The sequence below is a fragment of the Pelecanus crispus genome, chromosome 7 (assembly GCF_030463565.1).
Source record: "Pelecanus crispus isolate bPelCri1 chromosome 7, bPelCri1.pri, whole genome shotgun sequence".
In the NCBI taxonomy this organism is placed as follows: domain Eukaryota; kingdom Metazoa; phylum Chordata; class Aves; order Pelecaniformes; family Pelecanidae; genus Pelecanus; species Pelecanus crispus.
In genome coordinates this window covers 9,885,158-9,909,626 of record NC_134649.1, presented here as the reverse complement: position 1 = coordinate 9,909,626, position 24,469 = coordinate 9,885,158, and the positions used below count along the sequence as shown (strand labels likewise).

The window sequence follows — 24,469 nt, the reverse complement described above, 5'->3', positions numbered from 1 at the left end:
TCGCCGCCCAGGCCCACCGGCGGATGCTGCAGGGATATGAAAGCGTTGGGTTGACGGCGGTAAAATATCCCGCCGAAATGTCATTTCCCTTTCTACGACAAAATTAGGGAAGGGGAAATTCTTGGTTACCTGCGCCAGACAAAAAAAATAAAGACGGGCCTCGGCAGGGGGGTGGCAGGGCCCCGGCTGGCCCTCCGGCACCCTCGCAGGCGGCGGGGGCCGGGGCCGAGCGGAGATGGCGGCCACCCAGCCCTCAGAGCGGCGAGCCGGCGGCCGGCTGGCAGCCGGCGAGCGGGGCCTGGCGGCGGGCCGGCCCCGGGAGCCCTCCCCGGCAGCGCCGCCGCCGGCCCCGGGGGCCTTGAGGGCGAGGCCGGCGCTGCGGCCCGGCTCACTCGGCGCATGGAGCCGGCGGGGGAGGGCGGCGCGATGGCGGCGGCGCTGCGGGCCGCTAAGCGGGCGCTGCGAGGGGAGCTGCGGCAGCGGCTGCGGGCGCTGTGCGCGGCCGAGAAGCAGCGCCAGTCCCGCCTGCTGAGTCGCAAGGTGGGTGCGGGCCGCGGCCCTGCTGCCGCACCGCGGCTTCCAGGAAGAGCGGGCCCGGGGCGGGGGGAAGCCCGCCGGGGACTTTCCCGGCCCCGCTGGGGCCCGAAGCGGTAACGCGGGGGGCCCGAAGCGGGAAGTCAGGGACCCGCCGGCTCGTCGGCCGCTGCCCCGGCCTGCCCGGGCCTGTGCGCCGAGCGGGGGTGCGGGCTGCGAGCCCCGCCTCGGCCCCTGCCTTCCCCCCTCATCACTCCTCATTAAAGTCGGGAAGCGGGGCTGCTGGCTGCGGTGCGTGCAGCGGCTGCCGTGAGCAGCGGCCGCCATCATCGGGCCGGAGCATGGGGTGTTTGTGAAACTGGAAGCGAACCCCGCCGTAAACCCCAGAGCAGCGGGCTTTCGCCTGGGTTCGTGGTGGGTGTTGATCTCAGATGTTTCACTGGGGCTAGCTTTATGCCCAGCTCGCCGCCGTACGTACAGAAACCTAGCAGCAGCCTCAGTTGGGCCTCTTGCTTAACTGGCTGCCATTTCGAAACCTTCTGTATCTTTCAGTAGTAGTTCTTCCATACAAATTGATTTCTAATGTAATTTTTATAGTTTAAAAGGTATCAAGCGGGGTTTGCCTAACGTATCCTAGCACAGCATGATACCAGTGTGTACTTTTGAAGCGTCCTGTTTCTGTTTGGATTACAAAGGTTTTATATAGATGTATTTTATCATTTTAATAAACACAATAAAATTTTATTTTGCAGTCACTGCATGTAATAGAGCACAGTCCTCCTCTTTTTTGTAGCACCGGCAGGTACTTCTATATGATCTACGTTTATATTGTTATTTTCATGCCAGAGGATCTCAAATCATTTTACAGACTTCAGTTAATACTAATGTGTAGCCACTTCATGAGTGAGATGTGGCAGCGCAGAAACTTTAGGTCATAGCAAGTTTAACTGGAACTCGTGTAAGTTTGTTGTCGTTGGGAATGCTTTTAAAAAAATTACATATATGTAATGCCCTACTATCATGATAGTGCACTTTAGTAATCAGACATGGTATACTTAATTCTCTCAATTTTTAGAAACTACTGGCATGCATCCTCTTCAAAAATGCAGAGTCCTCTGCCAACTCTATAAGCACCTAGCCTGTGTAGTACCAAATTTTTAGGAGCCCTCAGCCTTTGTCTAACTGCAGCTGATAAAGTCAGCAACAGAGCACTCATTTCAGCTAGTGACAGCACACGAGAAGATACAGCTTTTGTTTTGCTTAAAAGAAGGCATCGAGAAATATGACATATAAGTTGATGTTATCTTGCTGTTTTAATAATTTGACACAAACTGGAATTCCTGAGCTTGCTGGAGACAGAGTGGTATTGCGCAAGTGGCAGAAAGTAGAATCAGCTTCGCTACAGGAGGGTAATATAGCAGACATGAAGAGATTTTTGAAAATGCTGAGAAATATTTGGAACAATATAAGGTCGAAAATGTAGCTTTATAACATGTATTAGTGCTTGCACCTAATAAAAGTGAGTAGGTTATTTTATAACTCCTGAACAATATTTTTAGTCATAAAATCTTATCTCAAAAGGATCTTTAAATTCAAAGTGAAATCGCTTCACAGGCTGACCTAGCCACTAGTATTTAATTAGCTTCTGGATGATTATTCTTTTTTAACATTTATGTCCATGATTAAAATCATGCTGTTTGTGTGCTCTGATTCTGCGAAAATAGCCATCAGCTGGTGAGCAAAGGGCAGATAGTATTTGGTAAGTGCGGAAACTTTTTCACTCTTCTCAGAAACTGCTTGGAGTCACAGCAGCTTCATCTTCACAGTTCTGAAAATATCTGAAATTATGTCTTCCTGCTGGCATGTGGTTTTACATCTTCAACCTCATTTTTTTCTAAACAGCATAATCAATGTATTACTGGACATGTTGAAACAGATTGGATCTGTGTGGTCCCCACAGCACACAGCACCACTTTGAAAGAGAGGAGTTTTTTGTCTTGGTTTCTCTTTTCTCCAAACCCATGAGAAGATTCGGCTCTGGAGGCCCTCAACAATACGAATCACAGGCATTGTCTGGAGTCTGCAATTTGGCTAAATAGTCTGTTCTTTCGAACAAAAGCTACCATGGCAATTCTGTTGTTTAAGAGGTTAATAACTAAGTTGGAAAAAACATGTGTAAGGTTGGGCAAATCACAAAAGGAAGTAAAATACGGTTTTGAACTGTTAAGACGTTTCTATGGCAAAGCAACACATTACCATAATTTGGTCCAGAGTGTTTCTTTTTCTTTCTTGTCCTTACCAAAGTATATCCATCTTCTGAATATTTCACCTGGGCTTTTAACTGCTGTGCTGGAAAGAAAGAAAAAGAAGGAGTGAGAACCATATCTCAACTCGGATAGGGGCATTTATCTCTCAAAACAGGGCCTGGGCAAAGGCTAAAGCTCAGAACAGCGAGTTACCCTGCAGTTACGCAAAGACGGAGCAGAGGATTTGGTGCTCTCTGTTCCATAGATAAGCGCAGTTTCTCAATTGTCTGATATTTTTGACAGATTTTTGCAAGTGTGTAGAATAAGAATAAATCACATTTAAATGAGAAGGGACACATTTGTATTTGTTTTGTCAGATGTAAGTAACAAAATATGTAAGGTACTAGAGAACGAGAAGACAAGCTTTTAAAAACCTCTCAAATTTTAATGTGGCATTCAGTCTGGGGGAGTGGGGCAGAGACATTGCGAGGTATGAATCTGCTAACGCTTTTTCGCCATGTAAGCCTTTTTTTATTTTCCTTCCTATATTCAGTCTTTTATAAGCCCAGCACAGAGAACCTCATGAAAATCAAAAAATGGCAAGGCCACCTTTCCTTCAAGCTCTGAAAAATGTGCAGTAATAAGATCACCTATTAGAAGCAGGTGATGTTTGAAGTCGTATATCTAAACTTGCTGTAGGGGAGGTGTTTCAGGTTGAAAAAAGAAAGAGGGGCCTGGTCTTGGAGGACTTTGTTCTCTGCAGTCATCTGCTCTGCTGCTAATTTTCTTTTGAGTTATTACCATTGATGCGCTTCTCATTCTACCTAGGCCCAGATGAGAGATGTGGCATGTAAAAAGAATGGAGGAAAAGGAATGCAAAAACCTCATGTCTTGCATAAGCTGGCAGTTCTTTCTGCAGTATCTTTCTCCAGTGATGTTGAGCATTTGAGGATGTCTGCCCTATATATGACACAAATATTTAAAGGATCAAGAGATTGTCTCTAAAATTGTTTTTTTGCTGGCCCAAACCTGTGTTACAATGTTTTGTTCACTGGGTGCAAAAATTTGCCTATTTTGATTTTGTTGATGATAGAAACGTTGGAGTAGGAACCGACGTCAGTTTACTCTCTTTATGATGCGTGGTAGTTTGTATCTCCACCCTTTTCGATGGATATTTTGCTCCAGTGGTGTGTTTAATTAAAATAAAGTAAGTTGATCTTTTTGTAAACTTTTCATGAACTGACTACATCAATTTCTCATGTAGGTGATTGGCCATCCCAAGTACCAAGAATCCAAAAGAATTGCAATCTTTCTGAGCATGCCAGATGAAATCCAGACAGAAGAAATCATTAATGACATTTTTAAGCAAGGCAAAGAGTGTTTCATCCCACGTTACAAGCCTCACAGCAATCACATGGACATGCTGAAGTTATCATCAGCTGAAGACATTTCTTCACTTACTTTGACATCCTGGAATATTCTTCAGCCTAGTGATGATGACAGTGTAAGAGAGGAGGCTCTTGCCGGTGGTGAGTATTTTCTTCCTACATTGTGGAGTTGTTGAGTAGTAGGAAATAATCTGATAGCAGGAGTGAAATGAAATGTTACGGTTTGGTTTTATATGTTGTAGAGGTGCTTAAGTCAATGTAAGGAGATGCTCCTTTCTCTTGACTGTTTTTTTCTACCCTATGCCACCCCTGTGATGTGCCAACAGGACAGGAGCAAGACTGCACGGTTGATCCAGCTGAAGGAAACTCAGCCCTCCAGATAGATCAGCTTCTTGGTCCGGTTTGTAGACATCCTCAATGCAGTCTTGGCAAGTCTAATAGAGGCTCATGAAGGAGATGGGCTTGCCAGGAGTGGCTTGGGCTACCATTGAAAGTCACGGGGTATTCAGGGTTTTAGGATGCACTCTGAAAACTTTAGTTTCCGCTGTCTGAAAGGTAGGGAGCTTTTCAGATGATGCCTGTAGGCTGACATGAAAATTATGTGAAGTCTTTGATCCTGCAAATTGTATTGCATGGATGAATCACAGTGCTTATATCCAGCCTGCCCATGCAGAACAGCTCTCCGAACTGAGACCTTAGACTGAAAATAAAAGGACTTCCTTGTAGGCTTGGATGAATATAAATCTTTTCCATCATTATTCCATCACATTTTTATTTTGATCTTATAATGCCTGGATTCTTCATAGGGTTGAAAAGTTAAAAGTTCATTTAGATCTAGCTAGTGGTATGTGTGTTTTGGTCCCAAAATAACCTCTCTCTTTCTTAACCTAAAATTCCCCAACTTGTACAAACTTGTAAACAAAGTTACTTTTTCTGTGTCTGCATTCATTATTTGCATTGTTTTTGTAAACACATTAATATCTTCCTGAAACACCTGCAGAAATGTGTAATGTTATTAATGGAAAACTCATGTTGAAGTCATGCTTGAAACCTCAGCCTGGGAAAATTTTGTCTAGGTGGAAATTCACCATGCAGCCAGCTTCCGCACCTCACAGACTTAACCGTTTTTTTAATGCTCCACAAAGGAACATAACATTTATATGATTCTCTTTGGTTGAACTTGCGTTTGTAGTTGCTTTGGGATGCCAATGTACTTTCCCAGAACACTTCACTGTGTGTGTTTGTCTTTTATTTTCAGCCTTTACCTCTTTCATAATTCAGAATCTTTTCTGTGTCCCCCTTTCAGCTAGCGAGGGATTTCGCTGCTTCATACAACCATCTTCTTTACGTTTAATATTTAGCACTGTTACTTATTTTCCTAATTTTTGTAAAAAATTTGTGTATATCGGTGGGATTTAGGTGCCTTTGAAGTTAACCCTTAAAATTCCCAGGGTTCTGCTGGCTGAGCTTAGTTCAGGCCTTCGGGACAAGCTTTTGTACTACTGATGAGCTGTGGTTAATTGAATTTAACAAGTCTGCTGCAGAGATCACAGAGTAAGCACACAACAATTTTAGGTATGGTGGGAGCAAGGACTACCTGGTGTAGAGTGCACTGGGATGTACCAGCTGGGGATGGGCCAGGTGCCAGGTGGTGAAGATGGGGGAAGGCAGGAGCAATCTGTGGTACCTCGCTAGTTCTGGAGCTGCTGTTTGGTTCTCTGCTCCACGGTATGATTGTGGGCAGAGAGCAAAGCCAAGAGAGCTACTGCAGTCTACAGAGAGATGCCAGGAGAGCTGCAATTGGCGGTTGTAACAGATGGTGTATGTCCATGTCAGACTTCTCCAGCCTAAAGCTCAATTTCAGTCTTGTTTGTACTCAGTAATAATTTGGTTTGGATTGGAAGTCAGACCTTGCTCCTTTATCCTTGGACAGCTTTTGTAGATTAGAGAGTAGTTTAGGTTTTTTTCACTATTGCATAATCAGACCTCCCCTCCCTCCCTCTCCAGTTTGTCCTCACAGAAACACACACTGCACCTTAGTGTGTCTTTAAATTCCTTTTGCTATATTTTTTTGTGTCAGTTGTAATATTCTTTGAACTTTGGTACATTTGCAGGAATGCAAATTGCCTTGCTACTACATCCATCCTCCATTGTTGGAATTATGCATGGATGAAACATTTATCTCTGTGATGTTATCAAATACTGTGGTGATCTGAGGCATTTACATTGTTATAAGGAGATAACATGTTGTTATATTAGTAATGTTCCCATTGCTGGCATAAGTTGCTATGTAATTTCCAGGAAATACTGTGCAGGTACATAAATAAGTCATCTCACTTCTGACTCTATTCATTTTGCATGACAAAAAACTTAAATTCACACTGTCCTTAAAACTCCAGGCATCGTTATTGTGAAGAATAGCTCAAATATAAGACTAGGTGTAATATTTGCATAGAGTTTCCCAGTCTTTGGTAGTACTCACAAGCTATGTTGAGTAGACATGAGCCCCTCCTTTTGGAGACGATCTTTTTTCTGTTGGATCACGGTTTACCCATTTTCATCTTGGCAGTACACCACATTACACCTTATTGGCATAAACAAAGATCACTGCAGTTTTGGTAGTAGAAAGTCTGTCATCTTCTCTACCATGCATGGGTGACAGTAATTGTTGTATGAAAAGTTGATTTCTTTAGGCTAAATGGACACAGTGACAGAAAGAACAAAGGTGGAAGATGTTCAGATATTTTGTTTGGATTAGGGGTGTATGTAGGTGCATGATTTGGTTCATTTCCAGCTATACCTGCTGAAAGATTTAGACAACTTTTAGAGCAAGCCAGTGGTACCTTTTCTTAATAGGTACCAATTCCCATTTGTATCCTTGCCCATCAGAAGTATAAAGGTGCACTGGTATCGAGTTTTGCCCAAGGTAATACTTTTGGTGAAAGTTCAGGTGGGTTGCAGTAGTTGTTTACAGGAATGTAGGTACCTTGCACAACTTTGGAAGGAGTAAATCAGATAAAACCATGCTCCCTGTTTGCTTTTTATCACGACTCCTACAGAAATTTAAAGGACACTTCCCCAGTCGCTCTAATTTCAATGTGGTTTAGGGAGGCGGTGTGATTCAGCGGGCTGGACATGGGTTTCCTCCTTTGTAATGTTATTTATTATTACTTAAACCTGCTCTGAGAACTATGGGTGAAAAGCTAAGTTATTCCTCTGAAACAGAGATTATTCTTACTGGGACTCAAAAAAATTGACTGGGTTGAGTATCTCCATATGGTAAAATTCTTGGAGGTGGCTTCTTTGAAGGGAGGCAGGTGGCCAACTTTGGACTGAGGGATCTCAGCTGGAAGTCTTGGACCTGAGCAGATACTATGCTTAAATGTTCGTAACTGAACTGAACTACTGACTAGTAGTTGAAGGTGTATAATAATTTATAGGCAACTTTTAAAACATTCACCTGCATCATGGGGAGAGGGGTTTTGGCCTAGATTTTTTTCTTTGGCCGAAAAATGAAGAGTTATTAGAAATTGTGGCTCTGAATCTGCTTACTCTAGTGGGTTGTGTGGTGCTCTCCTACGAAATGCAAGAAACCGGATTATGTATACAAACTTAATTCAGCCTCTTTAGCCCTAGTCGTTAAGTACATTATTACGTAGTCCTTGCCTGTCAGATCTGGGTTCATTCAAAGATGAACCCAGATGCCAATGATCTGGGCTCTTTCAAAGATGCTAAAGATGAACACTGCTTGCTGTTAATGAATGCCGCTAATGAGTTTTGCGCTCAGTCATTTCTTTTCCCCCTGTTGTTCAAGTTAGAGCTGCAGGCCTTTTTTACTTGGCATTATTCAAACCTTGGTGTGGAGACAGAGGTCTTCGTTTCGGTGTGGGCTCTTCATCACTACAGTGTTCAATGACTTAAAGATATTAACTGGTGTTTGCTGGTGGAGGAGCAGCAGAAGCTTGGGATCCTGGTTCCAGCCCGGGCTGCGCAGAGGAGCTGCCCTGGTGAACGCAGACTCTTTTGCTTGCTTTTCCAAACATGACGGCATCTTCTCTGTTCCCTCCAAATTGATCGTTTCCCAGGCTTGTCTCATCCTTGGGCTAGACCCTCTTTCCAAGCTTTAATTTCTCCGCCAGCATAATGCCGCTCTCCATCCCTCTGCTCTTTGCCCAACCTATCCGAATCTCCCTCTCAAAGTGTCCTTCTCTGGCCCTTCTGACCATATTCCCCACTTCCTCCTGCTCTCAGTCCTGACCTCTCATTTCTGGGGCAGCTGGGCCAACATAAATAGCTTGCCCCTGCTAAAAGGGAGAAAGAAGATCATGTGCTTTGTCTTCTTTCACTTGTCCACTTCCAGACGTACAAAATTCCCCGTTCCAATTTACTCATATCCTTCCCCAGTGTGCTGGCTTCTTTCTCTGTTTCATTGGCTTAGAAAAGCTCCATTTATCTTAAATAGTAATTTTTGTAATAAACAGTACAAAAGGTGTAGTTTTGCAATTGTTTCTTTTGGGCAGTGCCTGGTTAAACAAGCCACTGCCCTCTCTCCTCCTCTTTGTCCCCACGCCTGCTCCTGTGCCAGCACAGATGCCCCTGCAGCCACGTTGCTGCTATAGTGGGAAACCAGTCTTGGTTAGAAGTAACCCAGCACCAATAAAAGGCTCTTCTTCTCTCAAACAGGGCCACCACACAGATTTGGACTGATGCAGCTGAAGGGCTGGTAGGAAGCTGGTGATGAGGGATTGTGTAAATGGGTGGCAAGCCAAAAAAAATCTTAGTGAAACTTCAGTCCTCATTTCCTTCCATGTTTCAGTTCCCAGTCTTGCCCCAGTCAGCAGGACTGGGAGCAGCCACCAAAATGAAAGTCCTTCCGAGTCGTCACAGTCGGGAGCAGGGCCAGCAGTAGGAACTGAGCTTGCAGCTCTGTGTGCACCATCTTTGCAGCACTACTGGCTTAAGGAGTATTCCTTCCCTGTGTTTTCAGCGTATTCCTGCCCCTCCATAGTAAACTGGATCAGTGAGCTGCTCTGGATGAAGGGTATTTTTCTCCTTCCCTCCACCCTGTTTTGGCTGGGATTTTTTTAACCCAGATGAGTAGATCGCTTTACCGTGCGGCCGTATCGGTGCAAGATGTGTGAGGTGGGAATGAGCAGCCAGGATGGAGGGAACGTCCCCTGTAAACTGGCAGTGGCTCCTAGAGAGGGTCGTGGGGCCACCCAAGCTGCTGTGACTCCAGCAGTGGTACAGAGAGGGTGGCATCTTCAGAGAGGCCCAGCGTTCGCCCTGACACGTCTTCCCTAAGCCTGTGCAAATGGCAGGTTTTCAAACATTTACAACATTGTACAAGCCCAGCTCAAATGGATTTGAATGGGGCTAAAGCCACGTCGTTGACACAGAGGGTACTGTGAGCAAGATTTCAAGTTCTTGCCTCAAAGCATGCAGCAGCAGAGCTTTCTCCATTGTTTTTTGCTAGCTTTGTTCTTAGAAACCAGTGAGCCATTTTGCCTGAAATAAAAGAAACATAACCCTCCCCTCAGTCTGGCATAAATACCCAGACTGAAAAATGGCAGCACTTGAAAATATAGTATCTTATACGTAATGGGGAATGGTGAATAATCTGCTACTACTCTACTAAAGCATAATGTATTTTTGCTCCCAGAAATGAATGTATTAAGAACTGGACTTGTATTTTGTAATATAGTTTGGAGACTTCCGGCATTTTCAGTACTGGAAACTTTGGTGGCCTACCAATCACAGTATTTGTGTTGTACCTTCAAGATTATGAGTGAAATATTAACTAGATAATCCAAGCTTTAAATGACAGTATAGTTATTGCTACTAATAGGGAAAGATCCGAATTTCAAAGTGAGGAAATACTAACATATGTCTAGCACAACTTCTTGCTGCTTCATTTTCACATAACCTTTTGGAAGTTGGCTTTTGGGGTTAGGGTAGTTACATCTTTCTGCCCTTAATAACTTCCAGAACAGTCTGAGACTTGCTGTTGCATGAATTACGGTACTGTGCTGGTAGTAGAAACAGACAGGGACAGCTTACCTGCATGGATTGTGTTTGGTTTATGAGGGCTATTTATGCCCCGAAGTGTGACCCTCTTGCAAGGAAAATGCTGGCTACCTCTCGACTACAGTTCCATGCAACCTCAAGTAGTTTGAAATTATTCCTGAGTGACCATTAGCCCTATTTTAAACTTTGCCATTGGGACCTGCCCTGCGGAAACATTAGTCCACAGAAGCTCTTTTTCACCTGTCTTGAAACTGCTGCTATTTATTCATACATTCAAAGAGGCTGCATTTGCTGCCAGGACTGATGGCCTTGTGATGCCATCAGTATTTTTAGTTGTTCCAAATTTTAGCACAGTTCTTTAGAAGTGTGACTGAAGTGGTGACAATGCGGTCTTAAGAGGAATAGGTTTAACTTACAGCTGTGAAATAAAATGGGACATAAAAAAAAGATAATGGGTTGGACCTGCCTCCCCCCCCCCCCCCCCCCCCCCCGAAAAAAAAAAAAAGATGCACCAGAAATGGGAGGATTTTGAAATATGAGGCACATCAGAGTTCAGAAATAAAAGGCAGCGTGAGGAGAAAATGCTATGTCTTGAAGCACAGGGAATGTCTAATATGCTACTTCAGCTCCATTAGATGTTGTATAGCTGTACATCAAGGCATAATGGGACCGTACAAAATGATGCTAATCATTCTGAAAAAAGATGTATAATAAATAATGCTCAGGGGTAACTGTGAATATTTCAGTGAGATATATGCAGATTGGAATGTATCTGGAATAAATGAAATATGGGTATGTGAAAAGCAGAGATGTTAAATATTACTGCTTAGGAAAAAACCAAAGAAATTCCCCAAACAAGATTGTCAAGTGATTGAGGGTACTATTAGGTTTTCTTTTCCTCTGGGAAACTTGGTTAAAACTTACGGTACAATATATGTCAAGGGTTATATTATAATTTAAAATCTTTTTACACTGGTCATAAAAAAGAAATCCTGAGAGCATGGCACGAAACAAAATTGAAAATCAAGCCTTAGCTCTTAATGTAATTTATTTTTTAATGAAATGATTTAAAGTTTGGAATAAACTTCTGCTTGGAGACAATGAGCCATAGTATTTTGATATGCATAAGGAGAACAAATTCAGTGCAAGTGAAGCATTAAGATGATTAGTTTTCTTGTGGAGAGAGGATGCTTCCCCTCACACAGTGCAGGATCAGAGCACTGGACATACAATCCAGCATCGTGTGTTTTCCAAGAGTCAGGAAATCTCACAACTTGTAGCTATGTAGCAATTACTGAAAGTTTTCCTACCTCTGCATCTGCAGTCCCCAGCTTATCCCCTTACAAACAGGTTCTGGTTTTTCTTTACCTGTGGGCATTTGGAGCGTTCCTCTAAGCATCTAATTTTATTTGTATTAAGCGCTTGGCTCTGCTGCCTTCTGACAGCTGTGAGTTATACTGATTAGTTAGTCGTAATGTGAAATACTATGTTCCTTATTATGTTAATACTATATTATGTTCCCACGCTATGTGAAATATTATGTTCCTTGTATTAATTTTAAATTTGCTGCTTTCAGTTCAAGTGATACCTCATTCTTCTATGATGAGAAGTAAATAAGGATGTTTGATTTAATTTTTGTTATTCATTGTTTAGTTAAACCTGTATTATTTCACCTGTAATTTTTTTTCTATCAAACTTTGTCTGTTTTCTTATTCTCATATAGAAGCTTTTCTAGATCTGTAAGAGTTCCAGCCCTTGTTCTTTCAACCTTTGCAATCTCTCTGATGTTATTTCAGAGAAAAGATGCCTGAGAGAACATTTTATACCCAGGTAAAGAAATACTGTGACATATATGTAATGGCACTGTAGAAGTTAATTTTTTCTGTATATACCGTAACGCTGCTTTTCAAATCAGCTCAGTGGGCAGATATTTTTAACTGGTTTCCACACAGGTATCCCACAATGACACGTCGTTACAAAAATGCCTGTTCCAGTATTTAAGATCCATAAAATAATTTGACATTATTCTGTGTAGCACGTTCCGCAACAGGTAGAGCTAGGAAAATATTTGCTTGGAAATAGAACATTTCAGGTGTCGGACCCAGCTGTGATAGCAACTGTTTCCCTCAGGGTTTTTCTGCATCCCAGCCTTCAGCTGAAAGACGTGCGACTCCATCCCCAGCACTGGAATTGCTCTCCCCTGCAGCTGCTGTCTGCCCTTCCCCTTGATGTCTGCAGCAGCTTCCACAGCTCTCTGAAACAGCTTAATAATTATCAGCACCCAGTTTGCTAGGTGAATACAGACACCTTTAGCTGAGCTTCTCCTGGTGCTTCTGTTCAGAAACAGGTATGGCGTGATTACAAAGAGTCTCTTTCCTTGAACGACACTTGAAAAAATGCTCTGAAATGCAAAAGTTGATGTGTTTATGTGGCATCACTTTGTAATGCCCTTTGGTGTCCTTATGTCCTGAATGTCCTTGGTGCAGACTAAACCGTGAACACCGTGTGGTTTAATTTTAATACTGCCTGTGCCAGGGTATCCTGCAGTGAACCTGGAGGGCTGAGAGCTCTGGAACACTATAGCTTTTTGCTTTCATAAAGTTCATTAAGGCTTTAAAAGAGTGCTTTTCCTTGTAATCATCTTAAGTGTCACATCCATGTTTGCCCTCTTGCAGTAAACATTCTCCTTGCACTCAGCAAAACAACTAAAAAGATTACTTCTGCTATAATCAATTAAAGAGAAGTGAAAGCAACATAGGCAAGGGCTTTAAATTCACTGCAAGTGACTCTCAAGTGTTTTGTTTCAAAGGGGGCCGATTTTGCTACAGTGAGTGTGAACAGTAGCATTGTCATTTTCTTCATACTGTTTCCTAGAGACAGGAGTCTCTCAAAAGCAAGTAAGAGGTTATGTTCATTTCTGGAGTGTGGCATGAGTCTGTATGACAAACTCATACAGGGGAAACGCAAATATGCAAGTATCTCTGGCTGCAGTAATTTATCCAAACAGACATTTTTGTCTCCCTTTATTTTCATTTTTGGAAAGGAAGAGTCGGCACCAAACTTGTCTCATGCCTTTGTGCACATAATCTGGACGATCTGGAGAACAGGAGAGGAAGCTTTTTCCTGCTGCCCACCTGTGTAGGGTAATGTGGATTGGCGGTGCAGTTTGGTGAGGCAGCTGAGCCCTGCTTGCATCTGGCTGGTGCCAGAAGGGGCAGTCCTGATGCCTTTTTCTTGCTTCCAGCTTTGTGCTCCCCTTGTCATCCCAACCCCGGTGCCATCTCTGGTACTCACTGCTGAGCAGATTCAGCTCATGAATCTGGCAGAAAATTGCTACTTTTCTTTCTTTTTTTTTCCAAGGATTGGCTTTCTGCCAGCTTAGTGGGCTATTAAATCAGGTCAGCACTTTTCCAGCTACAAAAGAATTGTCTTCCTGGCACAGTTAATCCCCACTGTCTTTCCTGAGATTTAAAATACACTATCATTTCCCCTGTACAGTGGGAAATTCCTTGGACCACTGGCTTTCAGTGGCTTTCAGCTGCTGTTTCACAGTGTAAGGATAGCTCTTGGTCTTTATGTTTGGCATCATAACTGGACTCGGTTCCTGCTTGTGCTGGCTTTTGTGCATATGAGATGGGAATCAGCTTTTGGAGTGTAGATGGAGGGCAAATTCCTGTCCAGGAGTGACATGAAGCCCTTTGCCGGCAGGTGTCAGTATTCCATAGATTTACTATGGAGCGTTGGTGTCATTTAGGCTGTTTTCCGATGATTAAAATTTCATCCAGGCGTTGTACTCACACACAGAGGAGAACAAGTGCTCCAGTCTTATGTCTCCAAAAAATCAGGGGTTGGAGTGAGGGAGGTGGAGGATTCCAGGTACAGTGAGAGCTTAAAAAGATTAAAAAAAACTCTTGTGATGGAAGAAGCAGGATTTCCTAGCTGTTGTGATGTTGACATGTTTGACACTAACAGTGAAGGTGCCATCACCTCCAAAACAGCTGACTCTACATGTTCCATAAACCCTGCCTGTAAGCATGCCCAATGTTCACATCAAGTGGTGTAACTCCTTCCTTACAGGAGTCAGGTTTATGCACTGATGAAGAAGTTGATGTCTTAACTGTTTATATTTCACAAGCAATTCTGCGTATTTTACGATAGGCTATCTGCTGAGTGAGTCAAAGGGCATTGGAAATATTGATAGTGATGCATGATGTATTGAAAAAATCCCCAAATGATTCACTTCTGTCATATTTTGATTTAAAAATACCCAGACAGCAGCATGCAAAAGAGGACCAAGAGTGAAGAAATGAAGTAGTGCACATGCACATGTATCAAGTGGAAGTATTTAAATAAGTGCTCAGAAAAACACTATGGGAAGTGTAGCTGATAAGATCTTAAAGAATTAAACATAGAAACACATAAAGATACACAAAGATCCTTGTATTTTACGCTGCAGCAATGTTTTGACAATCCTGACATAAACAGTTCAAGCACCAATGCCTTGTGAGTTTCGCTAAAGGAGCAGATTTGCAGTCAGCATTTGCTGATTTAACAAGATGTGTTGATGTGCTGTAAAGTGGCTCTAACACCATTTGTCCTCTCTTTGGAATTGCTCCTTGGTACATCATGTTTCAGAGTATTTTGGTGGTTTAAAATCACAGGAGAACCAAGGTGCAAGCCTTTGAACTAAACATTTTTCGTTGCCCGTGTTTTCCCAATCAAACTGTTCTAACTCTGCTCACGTATCTGAATATCAGGAGCAGATAAGTCATTTTTCACAGACTGATAACTAAAGCATTTCTAAGCAATTATTTCCTTTACTCTGAATTTGCAAAACCAGACATTTTTGTAGGTGGCATTGAGTGATTATGGTTTATTTATGGGGCTTATGCAGACTTGATGAATAATAGTGAAATAGGAAAGTACTTGTTCAAATTTTCTTTCAGATAGACATTTGGCAAACTCTGAAAATGAGACACTAGACCTCAGCTGACTGTAAGTTAAATCTCAGGGGAAATGAGTCTGATGGTTATAGCCTCGCACAGTCTTTCGATATTGTGAAACCAGCTAGAATTCGAACACGAGTCTTAGCCTTATACAGTAGCTTCCCTGATGACACATGAAAGGATATTTATTTGTGGAGCCGGGTAGGCTTGTTTGTACAGGGCTGATGTCCTAGAGCTGATGCTGTGCGGTGCACCTCACCTTTCAAATGCATTGGCACTAAATTAATATGATTTCGTTTTAAATTAATACAAAATAGGAGGGTGTTTGTTTGATCGCAGCTTAGTAGCACAGGAGCTGATCAAACGGCTTTATTAGCGTGTTTTGCAGGTTTAATAATGGGAGAGTGGCTGCCACTCCGTTGTTTTAAACCTGTGTGACTGATGGCTATCATGTAGCTTCTCAGGGAGAAGTATAAATATTTTATTATGCTGTAGTTCAGAAGGGCAAGTGTGAACTGTGGAGACCAATGTTTCATGCTGACACAAAGCACTGACATGGATGAGTAGACAGATAAACGCTGAGTGCTTGTTTGTAGATTCTGCTGATGGTTCTATTTTCTGCAAAATATTTTATTGAAGTAATAACAGAAGCTGTCTCAGTCATGCTAGTGGACCAATTACCTGGGGCACGTGGATTGCGGAGAAGATAGTCTGCTTGGCATCTGTATGTATGTAAAAGGTAGATTGGTGGGTTATGGGTGTGCATGGATGTGAGTAAAAAGATTTTTAGAAGACAAAAGGACACAAAACCTTCCTGGTGCCTGCAATTCCCATACAGAAATAGGAATGACAATAAAGCAAATGATTGCCCTTTGTGTTAAAAGCATTTCTCCCTGGATGAGGTGAGCATTAGCCTTGAGGGCCTCATGGTGTGCTCTGTAACAGGAGACTGTGGATAGAGCCCATGGGATTTGGGTGTGATACTTTGATTTTTGATTCCTGTGCCTGGCTAGTGCATGCTGGATATAAAGCAAGCATCTCTCTGGCTTTCCTTCTAAAGCAACGGATGTCTATGAATAGCTAGAAAACAGTGAGTCCCGCTGAAGTGCTGTGGTACTGCACAATTAAAGGTGTGCACGCAGGGGAAACACCTGGAGGAAAAGCTACTGGCTGCGGTTTAAAATGAGCTGTTTTTTCAATCTAATATGAAACATGACTTTTAGTCCTGTTAGCTAACTGTTTGGGATCATGAGGAGACCACAGAGTGAACACTATAGAAAAGCTAGAGGAGAGCTGTTTATGAACAACCAACAACAAATATTTACAAGAGAAAAGAATTGATTTTTCTCAAACTCATGTCAGTAACTCAGGATATTTTCCATGTAGTGCCCAAGGTCGGTGCAGAGCGGAGTGAGTGGGGCAATGCTGATTTACAGTAACTGAGGATCTGATCCTTTGCATTATAACTTAGGTTTCCAAGGAGATGAGGATTCATGCTGAGCTTCTGATACTGATTTTCAAAGGCTGTATCATGTGAGCAAATAGGAATTATCAGATAAGAGTGTCCTTTCTGTTTAAGGAATTGTATTTACATTTTAGCAGAGTGGCTAGGGCAAAGTTAAGCAATGTAACTGTTTATGTCTGCGATTCCCTGTGTTACTGGAAGAAGTCAGCATCATTGTTTTTGGATGAATGACTTTTTTTCAAATGCTTATCAATTGCAGCAAAGGGTAATGTTTTTGTCTCCTTGCTCATTTGGTTGGAGATACAACAGTATCTGGCTTCTCCAGGGCTTAGTCGGGATAAGGAGTTGGTTTCCTCTGGAAGCAATCCCAGCCCTTCCAGGAACCACACACCTCAGCAGGGTCTGCATTAAGCCTGTAGCGAACAGATCTGGCATTTCCCTTTTTGACCTTATACGAAGGCAAGTGTGTAACAGCAAAGATGCTGCGCTTGAAACCAAGGGCAGGTTTTTTCCAAAGGGCAGAAAACTTTTATCTGGAAGGAAATACCAAGCTGTTGGCAACCTCAGGAGTGGTGCGAGGGCCACCCGGGGCATTCTACAGAGAAGTCTTAGCACTAGTCTTAAAGGGGAAGGGATTTGTTTTGATGCAGCATAATTGAAATATTTACTTCTGTGGCATAGTTTTACCTGAGGTCTGGTGATTAACCCAGACCATAGTGTTAGGTGCTGTGTAAATACAGAAGATGATCCGTGTCCTATAGAGTAATTGTTGAGAAGTTCACACTTACCCAAGAGGCCCAACTGTGCTGATGCTGACAATAATTAAAGTTACAGTAACGACACTGTCATTAATTAGAACTTTCTAAGTTATTCCAACTCATTGGCTCATACCCCGCATGTTACCAAGACTGATACTTTCAGTGTAAGGATCAAGTGATTGAGGTAATTTTTTCCTCTGTGCCAGGGTAGCAGATACAGAGGCAACAGATCATTACTGCACACTTTTCATTCTGCGAAGTAGGGTTTTCCTGCCAAAGGGTTTGGTTTTTTTCACCATTGTGGTCCCTGCTAGATCAGAAAAGGACCAAAGTAAGCTTTCGTTCCTCGTAAATGAACAGCTTTCAAAAATTTGTCAGCTCCACAGAGGTTGTAGGTAGACTGAATCTGACATTGTTTATGGCATGCATAACACTATAAACACTCCTTTCCTTTAAACAGAAAGCTGTTCTTGTCCTGGTTCTTCTGGTCCTGCACCTTCTGTAATCATTTACATCTCAGCAAAGCAGGGGGAGTCCCTAAGCTACCACCGCAGAGCGAGATGTGTGTGGAGAAAACCCATCTGCTGAAAAGCTCGTTCTTGCGCAAGGTACCAGGCTGGGAGGATCAAGCCATCCTTGTGGGGACATTGTAAATGATGCACGAACTTCTGTGCTTTAGGGAGAAGCTCAAACGGCACAGCTGCTGCTGTGAGGAGCAGCAGTGGTGGCATACAGAGCTGATTGCTGTCCACCGCTTGTAGGCTTGAGCTCAGAAGGCGTCTGTGCTGTAAGCATGATTTTTATGAGCACATTGCCATTCTTTACAGGGACACAGGACTTGCTGCAACTTGGCCTCTGCCTCATCCTCTTTTAAGTGCTTTGGAGGCAACGATCAAAAGAGTCCTGGCTCCCACTTTGATGAGTCCCAGGCGCTTTGCTGTGTCCACAAAGCAAGTGGTGATGAGGGATGAGAAGGTGGCATGACAGAGTGTTTATGTTTCATCTTCCATTAGGACCATCTAGCTGTGCAGGGGGAGATGAATGACCCCACATGATGGGTGGCAGCGGGCTGATGGAGCCTCTTCAAACCTGGGAGGAGAGGGGCCATGCTGGCTGCTCCTTCTGAGGGCAGGACAAGTCCCCAGCAGTCTTTACATGACCTGTATCTGTGCAGTTTGATGGACTCTTCTATAATTAACCATTGTCAAGAACACTTCTGAAAATGCCGGCTGGCATTTCAAATAGGAACATCAGATTAAGGAGAAAAGAGGTAATGAGGTGCAAGGAGAAAATCCTTCCCTGGGGAACAAATCAAACCTGATATCATCACGAAGGGTAATGAGAAATGCATTACCGAACTGAGGAGGTTCACCCCAGCTGCCGAGAGGAAGCGAAACCGTATATTCCTATTTAAAACCCCAGCGAGGGGATGCTAATGTTTTGGTCTGCTGGTTAAGGCAGGGGACGCGCAGCTTGCACACCTGCCTTTTGCATGTAGTTTTGCCACACGTTTCCTGAGTCCTCGGGCAAGTCATTTCACTTCTCTGTGACATAAGGTATATCTATATAGATGTATGCAAGTCAGTGCAAATAGAGTGTGCCTGTACACCCACATAGCAGGTTCTGAAGCTATGACTGTATCTACGCTGTTAAATAACACAGGGTTAAGTGGCACAGACTAGTCCTGTCCACACTACACAGAATTTGGCTGGCCTTTTCTTTTTTGGTCTCATGAGATGCCTCTGTGGCCCTAAGGTAATACTTTTCTTGGTTTTTGTCTTTTCCCCAGTTCACAGTATCTTTAATAATATGATGCCTTATGGCAGACCATCACAGCAGTATTTTTGTAGCATCAGTCTGAGGATTTGTGTTGCATATTCTGGCATGTGGCAGGAAAGCCTGTGTCTGTGTCTGGAGGAGCAAAACCAGTTTTGTTGGTGGAGGAGGACTGCCCAGGGTGGAAGGAGACAGACTTGTACTCTTCTGTCTTTACTGCCCATGGGAGTCATAGAATCGTTTAGGTTGGAAAAGACCTTCAAGATCATCCAGTCCAACCATTAACCCAACATTACCAAGTCCACGCTAAACCAAATAAGGGTAGACTAGACTAATCCTGTCCCCTGGAGCAGGCGTGGGTGTCTCTCAGACCAGCAGTGCCAGGCAGTGTGCTGACAATTAAACAGTACTGACCATCCGTGATCCTGTAAATCAATTTGTTTTCTGGCCCTGCTGTATTTAGCAGTATAAATGAAACCTGTGTGGCCATGTCAGCATGGCTGTATGCCCACATTGATATATGAGTCAGAGTATATTATTTCACGCACAGTGCCACACAGTTGAAGGAGCTGTGGCCACAAGAGCTCATGTGATAGATACAGCAAGTATTATGTGACTGTCATCATAACTGCCAACCTTACTGGGATACCCAGTAGCTTAATTAAAGTTTATAACAAGCATTGATATTCTCTACGTAGAAGCCCTGGGCTGGAGTTGCTTGAGTGTTTTCAGCCTCTTAGCAATTTGCAGACCGCATGCAAGTATTCTGGGAGAAGCACGGATTACCTGTAGCAAATGCCCTCTCGACTGTGGGTGTGGTTTTCTTGGTTTTCTTTCCTGGGCTCCTGGACCCTCAGGGATCCAAGAGCCAACAGTTAATGACTAGGGACACATGGGGGACACTGGACATTACAAGGAAAGGGATAGAAGTAGGTGGAGATCATGAGACCTCTCTTAGACCGTTTTACAAGGCACTGAAAACTGATGTGGTATTTGATGCCCAAGTACTTGCTTTGTCTTCTGAGGGACGAGGATGCCATTTCACGCAGCGGTCAGTGGGAGCAAGGGGAGTAGGATGTGAGAACAGAGCAAGCCTTCAGGGCATCCTGAGTGGCAGCCAGTGGTCCTGCAGGGCTGGAAGGGCCTGGGAGCATGAGGGCCCTGTGCCAAGAGGGGTAAGATGTTCCTACCCTCACCTGCCATCCTGTTGATGTACTCTCATTGCTGATAGTAATCTTATGTGTCTGCAATCTTGGTCTCATCGGTGTCTGCAATCTTGGTCTCATCTGTGTGTCACCTCTCATCCTGTGACAGCTCTTCCCCCGCGCTGCCGCAGGCACCTCAAGAGGTTTTGTTGCTCCCCAAGTTATGTGGCAGGGAAGCATTTTCTCCATGCAGCTCTCTGCCATTCATTCTAGATCCCAGGGTAGGAGTCGGGGCTAATGCTGCTTGAACTGCCTTTGGGCTCCTTACAGGGTAGCTGTGTCATTCTTCTGCCGAAAGTCTTGCTTGGCATTTTACTTCAATCTTCTGCGGTGTGAGTTGCATGGATATCAGACAGCGTGTTGTGAGTTGGAGCAAAGGCATTTGGTATTGCAGTGCTCCAGTGGAAGAAAAATATAAGGGTAACTGTTAGAGTATTTACAGCATAATTTTTCATACTGAGATTTGCACAAGCTTGTTTGAGTTATTCGGCATAAAAAATCCATGATTATAGAGGAGCTGACTCATTAAAACAGTCTCTGTTTCTCCAGAGAACCCAGAAGAAAACACAGTGCTTTAATACATCTAAATTCACTCGAGTGTGCCTAGTGCTATCAGTTAAACCGCATAGAAAATTTCTTTCTTCCCTGCACTGTTCCTGCCAATTCCCTCTTTCCTTAGTGCTTCCCCGACTTGTCTTCTTCCTGTCTGTATTACAAATGTAAGGAGAAATGGCACCTTTTTACTCTGCAGATTTGCCTCTTGTGTGCATTCTTACCTGCCAGCAGTAGCAACTGCAAATGTTTCCTGCTTTTTGCCATGAGAGTCACGTGGAGTGAAAACTGCTAAAAAGAAGCATAAGGCAGAGTGTGTTTCTGTGCATCCTTAGTGTTTGGTTTCTGGGCCACCTGAATACCTATGCAAAGTCGATGTGAGGCAAATTATGGAAAGGATAAGTACCGAGCACAGGAGTAACTCGGGGAGGATTTGACCTGCAGAATCTGTTGCTGACCATGCTAACGGGGAGAACCATCAGCCGGTTTCTAGGTCCTAGTCCATAGGCCTGACAATTGGCAAATACGTATTTTTACTTTCAAACTGAGGAGATGTGACATGGTACGTCCAACATGATGTACATGGTGATATCATAAAAATGGCATCTCTTTTCAGGTGCGACCATACTTCTGCCCTCGTGCCTCTTTTCCTCTTTGTTTGCCATTTGCCATTTGTCTGTCCTATGAGTCAAAAGTTCACTGCAGTGTGGTAAACACTCAGACTCCTTTTTATTTCAACCAGTAATATTCTGTGGTCTGCCCTTTGGCTAATTCCCTCCTCTTACTACCCTGACCTCTTTAAAAAAAGCCATGCTTCTTAACTGTATGATGCTGGATTTGCAAGATTGATCTTGTCTAAGCATTTCACACTGCATTGCCTTGCATATTTTTTATCTATGTTCTAATTAAGTCATCAGGTCATGATGGATGGGTGCTCATGTCAGTGACTCTTCTCTGAACGATGAACAGTGGAAGGAAATCTCCAGGAGCGTGGGGAGATTGTGCAAATGAGTTGGTCTTACGTGAACTTTTAACATGCTTTTCCAGGCTGAGTTCAGAGTTGATATGTGATCTCAGATGGGATTCCCTGGAAGCTGAAAAACTGCTTAGCTCTGGCTCTTCCAGCACATGCTCCCACACATCTCCTTGAACATTGGGCATCATTCCTCAGCTAGATGTAGTGAGAGCAGCTCAATCTAAAATGGCAGGAGAGAGTAGGTTTAGACATAGGAAAAGTGGAAAAAAAACCTGACACATCCTAGCCCTGGTAAAGGAGCAGAAGCTAGTTATAGAAAAGCTGCTCAAGGGTAAGTACTGTTCCTGTAAGAAGGAAGAAGCAGTGGACTGAGACGCAGTATTTGCTTTCTTTCCAGACTTGTGTCAGCTGTGTTTTAGTCTGCGCTGGCTTTCCGCTACCTTTCCTGCCCTTCTCTCCTTAAGTGTCTGTCTGCTGCAGCAGCACGTAATGAAAGACTTTCTTTGCATTGTGAAACTAGTAAGTGGGATGTTCCTGGGTTCAGTGGTCAGTTCCAGGCCAGCCAAGCTCATTTCTTTAGAGGATGTCCTTGCAAGACTTCTCACACTAAACGAACAAGCCTTGCATAAGTAATGGGAATCTGCACACTGGCTGCCTCCATGCCTGGTGGTTGCTCAGCATGGCAGCTGGTTTCTTTTGCCTACCTGGCAGTGATGGGAATCAACTCCTGGAACAAGTGGGCAGCCGAGTGTAAATTGTAGCTGGCTACCTGGCATGATGCCGATCCACATCCATTCACAGAGTAGGAACAAAGCAAGAAAAAAGGGCTTAGCTGATCTTGCCGTTTTATCAGGAGCTTGTTGGTTGGGTTTTTTGTCAGGGTTTCACCAGCTGGTCGGGTCTGTTTTGTCCAGATGATTGGCAGCTTATGCAGCTTCTTTCAGTTTTTTAACTGATTTTGAGTTCCAATCAAGTGCAATCTCAGAAGAGTCTTGGGGAGCCCATACGTCCCTCCAGAAGGAGGGATATTCAGGGCAGGCAAGCAGAATGCTTGTGTGTGCTGCTGGAGCAACACTGAAAATTGCTGGAGGTTCAGGAAGAAAGTTCTTTGGGAGAAGAGGAACCTGACATCACAAAGAGACAAGCATTGAAATCTTGATCTTGATATAAGAGGGCAAATACCCACTTTCAGAATATATTGTATTCAAGGCTCTTTGGTTTTGGAAGGTTGAGTGAAAGTTCGTGACATCTTACAGTTGTGTCAAGAAGATGCTACCTCTCTCTCTTACGAGTCTTCTCATTCTTTTTTCCTTTTCTATTTTTGTGTCTGATGTTGAAGTTCGTTTGATTTTCTGATTCCTCCTGTGTTTAATTTCCCTGAGTTCAGTCTCTGCCTGGATTTAGAGTCATAATCATTAGTATTTGGAAGTGTGGGGTTAAAATGATAAAATAAATTTGTTATAATGTAGGTTTTTTTCGTTCTAGCTTTTCAAGGTCTAATTATTTTGCAGCTGATCTAGTATGCAATTGATAAGATGAAAATGTAAATTTACAGGTTTAGTATTCAAAGCATTTTTCATCTGATCAAAGAGAGGGAAGAATTTTGCAAAACACAAAAGTTTTTGCAAATGTCTGAAGTTATGTGAATGTAGTCAAGCCATCAGGAAATCCACAGTGCATCCACTAATGTTTATTTCATTTTTCTACAGGAGGTCTTGACCTTATCTTCATGCCAGGCCTTGGGTTTGACAAAAAAGGCAACAGATTGGGAAGAGGGAAAGGATATTATGATACCTATCTTGAAAGATGTATGAAACATCCCAGTGGAAAGCCTTACACGATTGCCTTGGCTTTTAGGGAACAGATTTGTGAATCAGTGCCTGTGGCAGAAAATGATGTCCAAGTAGATGAAATCCTTTATGAAGACTGCTGAAAGAATCTTGATACCAACCCACCTTCAGAGTGACCAACCAAAGACATCAGATCCATCAATCATGACTTTTTAATAGTCATATATGACTTTGGGAGCAATAAAATACACTATTTGTGTTTGAACAAAAAAAACCTCAGTGTAAATGTAGTAATAGTAATGAGGATTGCATTGATTTGCTTCTAATTAGCAAATATCTGGTAAGAATTCTTATTGTAGAATCAATAGAAACAAGAATATGTGACTGTTTATTACAATAAGGAACATTTCTTCTCATACTTTTGAGGAACAGGCTACTTGATACTTAACAGTTTTATTATTCCAGTTTAAAAGTGTACTGTCTACTAATGAGTTCTTGATCCATTCTGGAATTAGATACTTGTTATGGGGAAAGTTACTAGTATTTAAATATTATGTGCATCCATGAGCAAAACAAGAAACTGCCAAGTAAGTCCTACAGTAAGCTGGGCAAAAAATGGTGATTGGAAAAAAGCCTTAATTGATTTTAGTGTATACAATAATTTTGACTGTTTACGTAGCTCCTTGAAGTTGTCTCCAAATAAAGGGAGCATCTGTTAATAAAAAAAGGTTCATGTCCGTAGCTTTGGAATATGGTTCTTCCTTTGTCTGAATACAAGATTGTAATGTAGTCCAAGATGCCGTGAG

The 24,469-nt window shown here is 43.0% G+C and overlaps 1 protein-coding gene across 1 annotated transcript; it reads left to right on the top strand.

The window, feature by feature from the left end:
• Positions 1-399: 399 nt before the first annotated feature.
• On the top strand, positions 400-23,952 carry MTHFS (methenyltetrahydrofolate synthetase). Its single transcript, XM_075714478.1, has 3 exons — positions 400-540; positions 4,045-4,309; positions 23,583-23,952. Exons 1-3 carry the CDS (start codon positions 400-402, stop codon positions 23,804-23,806), a joined length of 630 nt encoding a protein of 209 aa, XP_075570593.1. The 3' UTR covers positions 23,807-23,952.
• Positions 23,953-24,469: the final 517 nt, after the last annotated feature.

Excerpts from the sequence above, each read along its gene's own strand:
- MTHFS (XM_075714478.1), top strand. The coding sequence starts at position 400 with ATGGAGCCGGCGGGGGAGGGCGGCGCGATGGCGGCGGCGCTGCGGGCC. Across the intron at positions 541-4,044 it reads CCCGCCTGCTGAGTCGCAAG|GTGATTGGCCATCCCAAGTA; the intron begins GTGGGTGCGGGC and ends TTTCTCATGTAG. Across the intron at positions 4,310-23,582 it reads AGAGGAGGCTCTTGCCGGTG|GAGGTCTTGACCTTATCTTC; the intron begins GTGAGTATTTTC and ends ATTTTTCTACAG.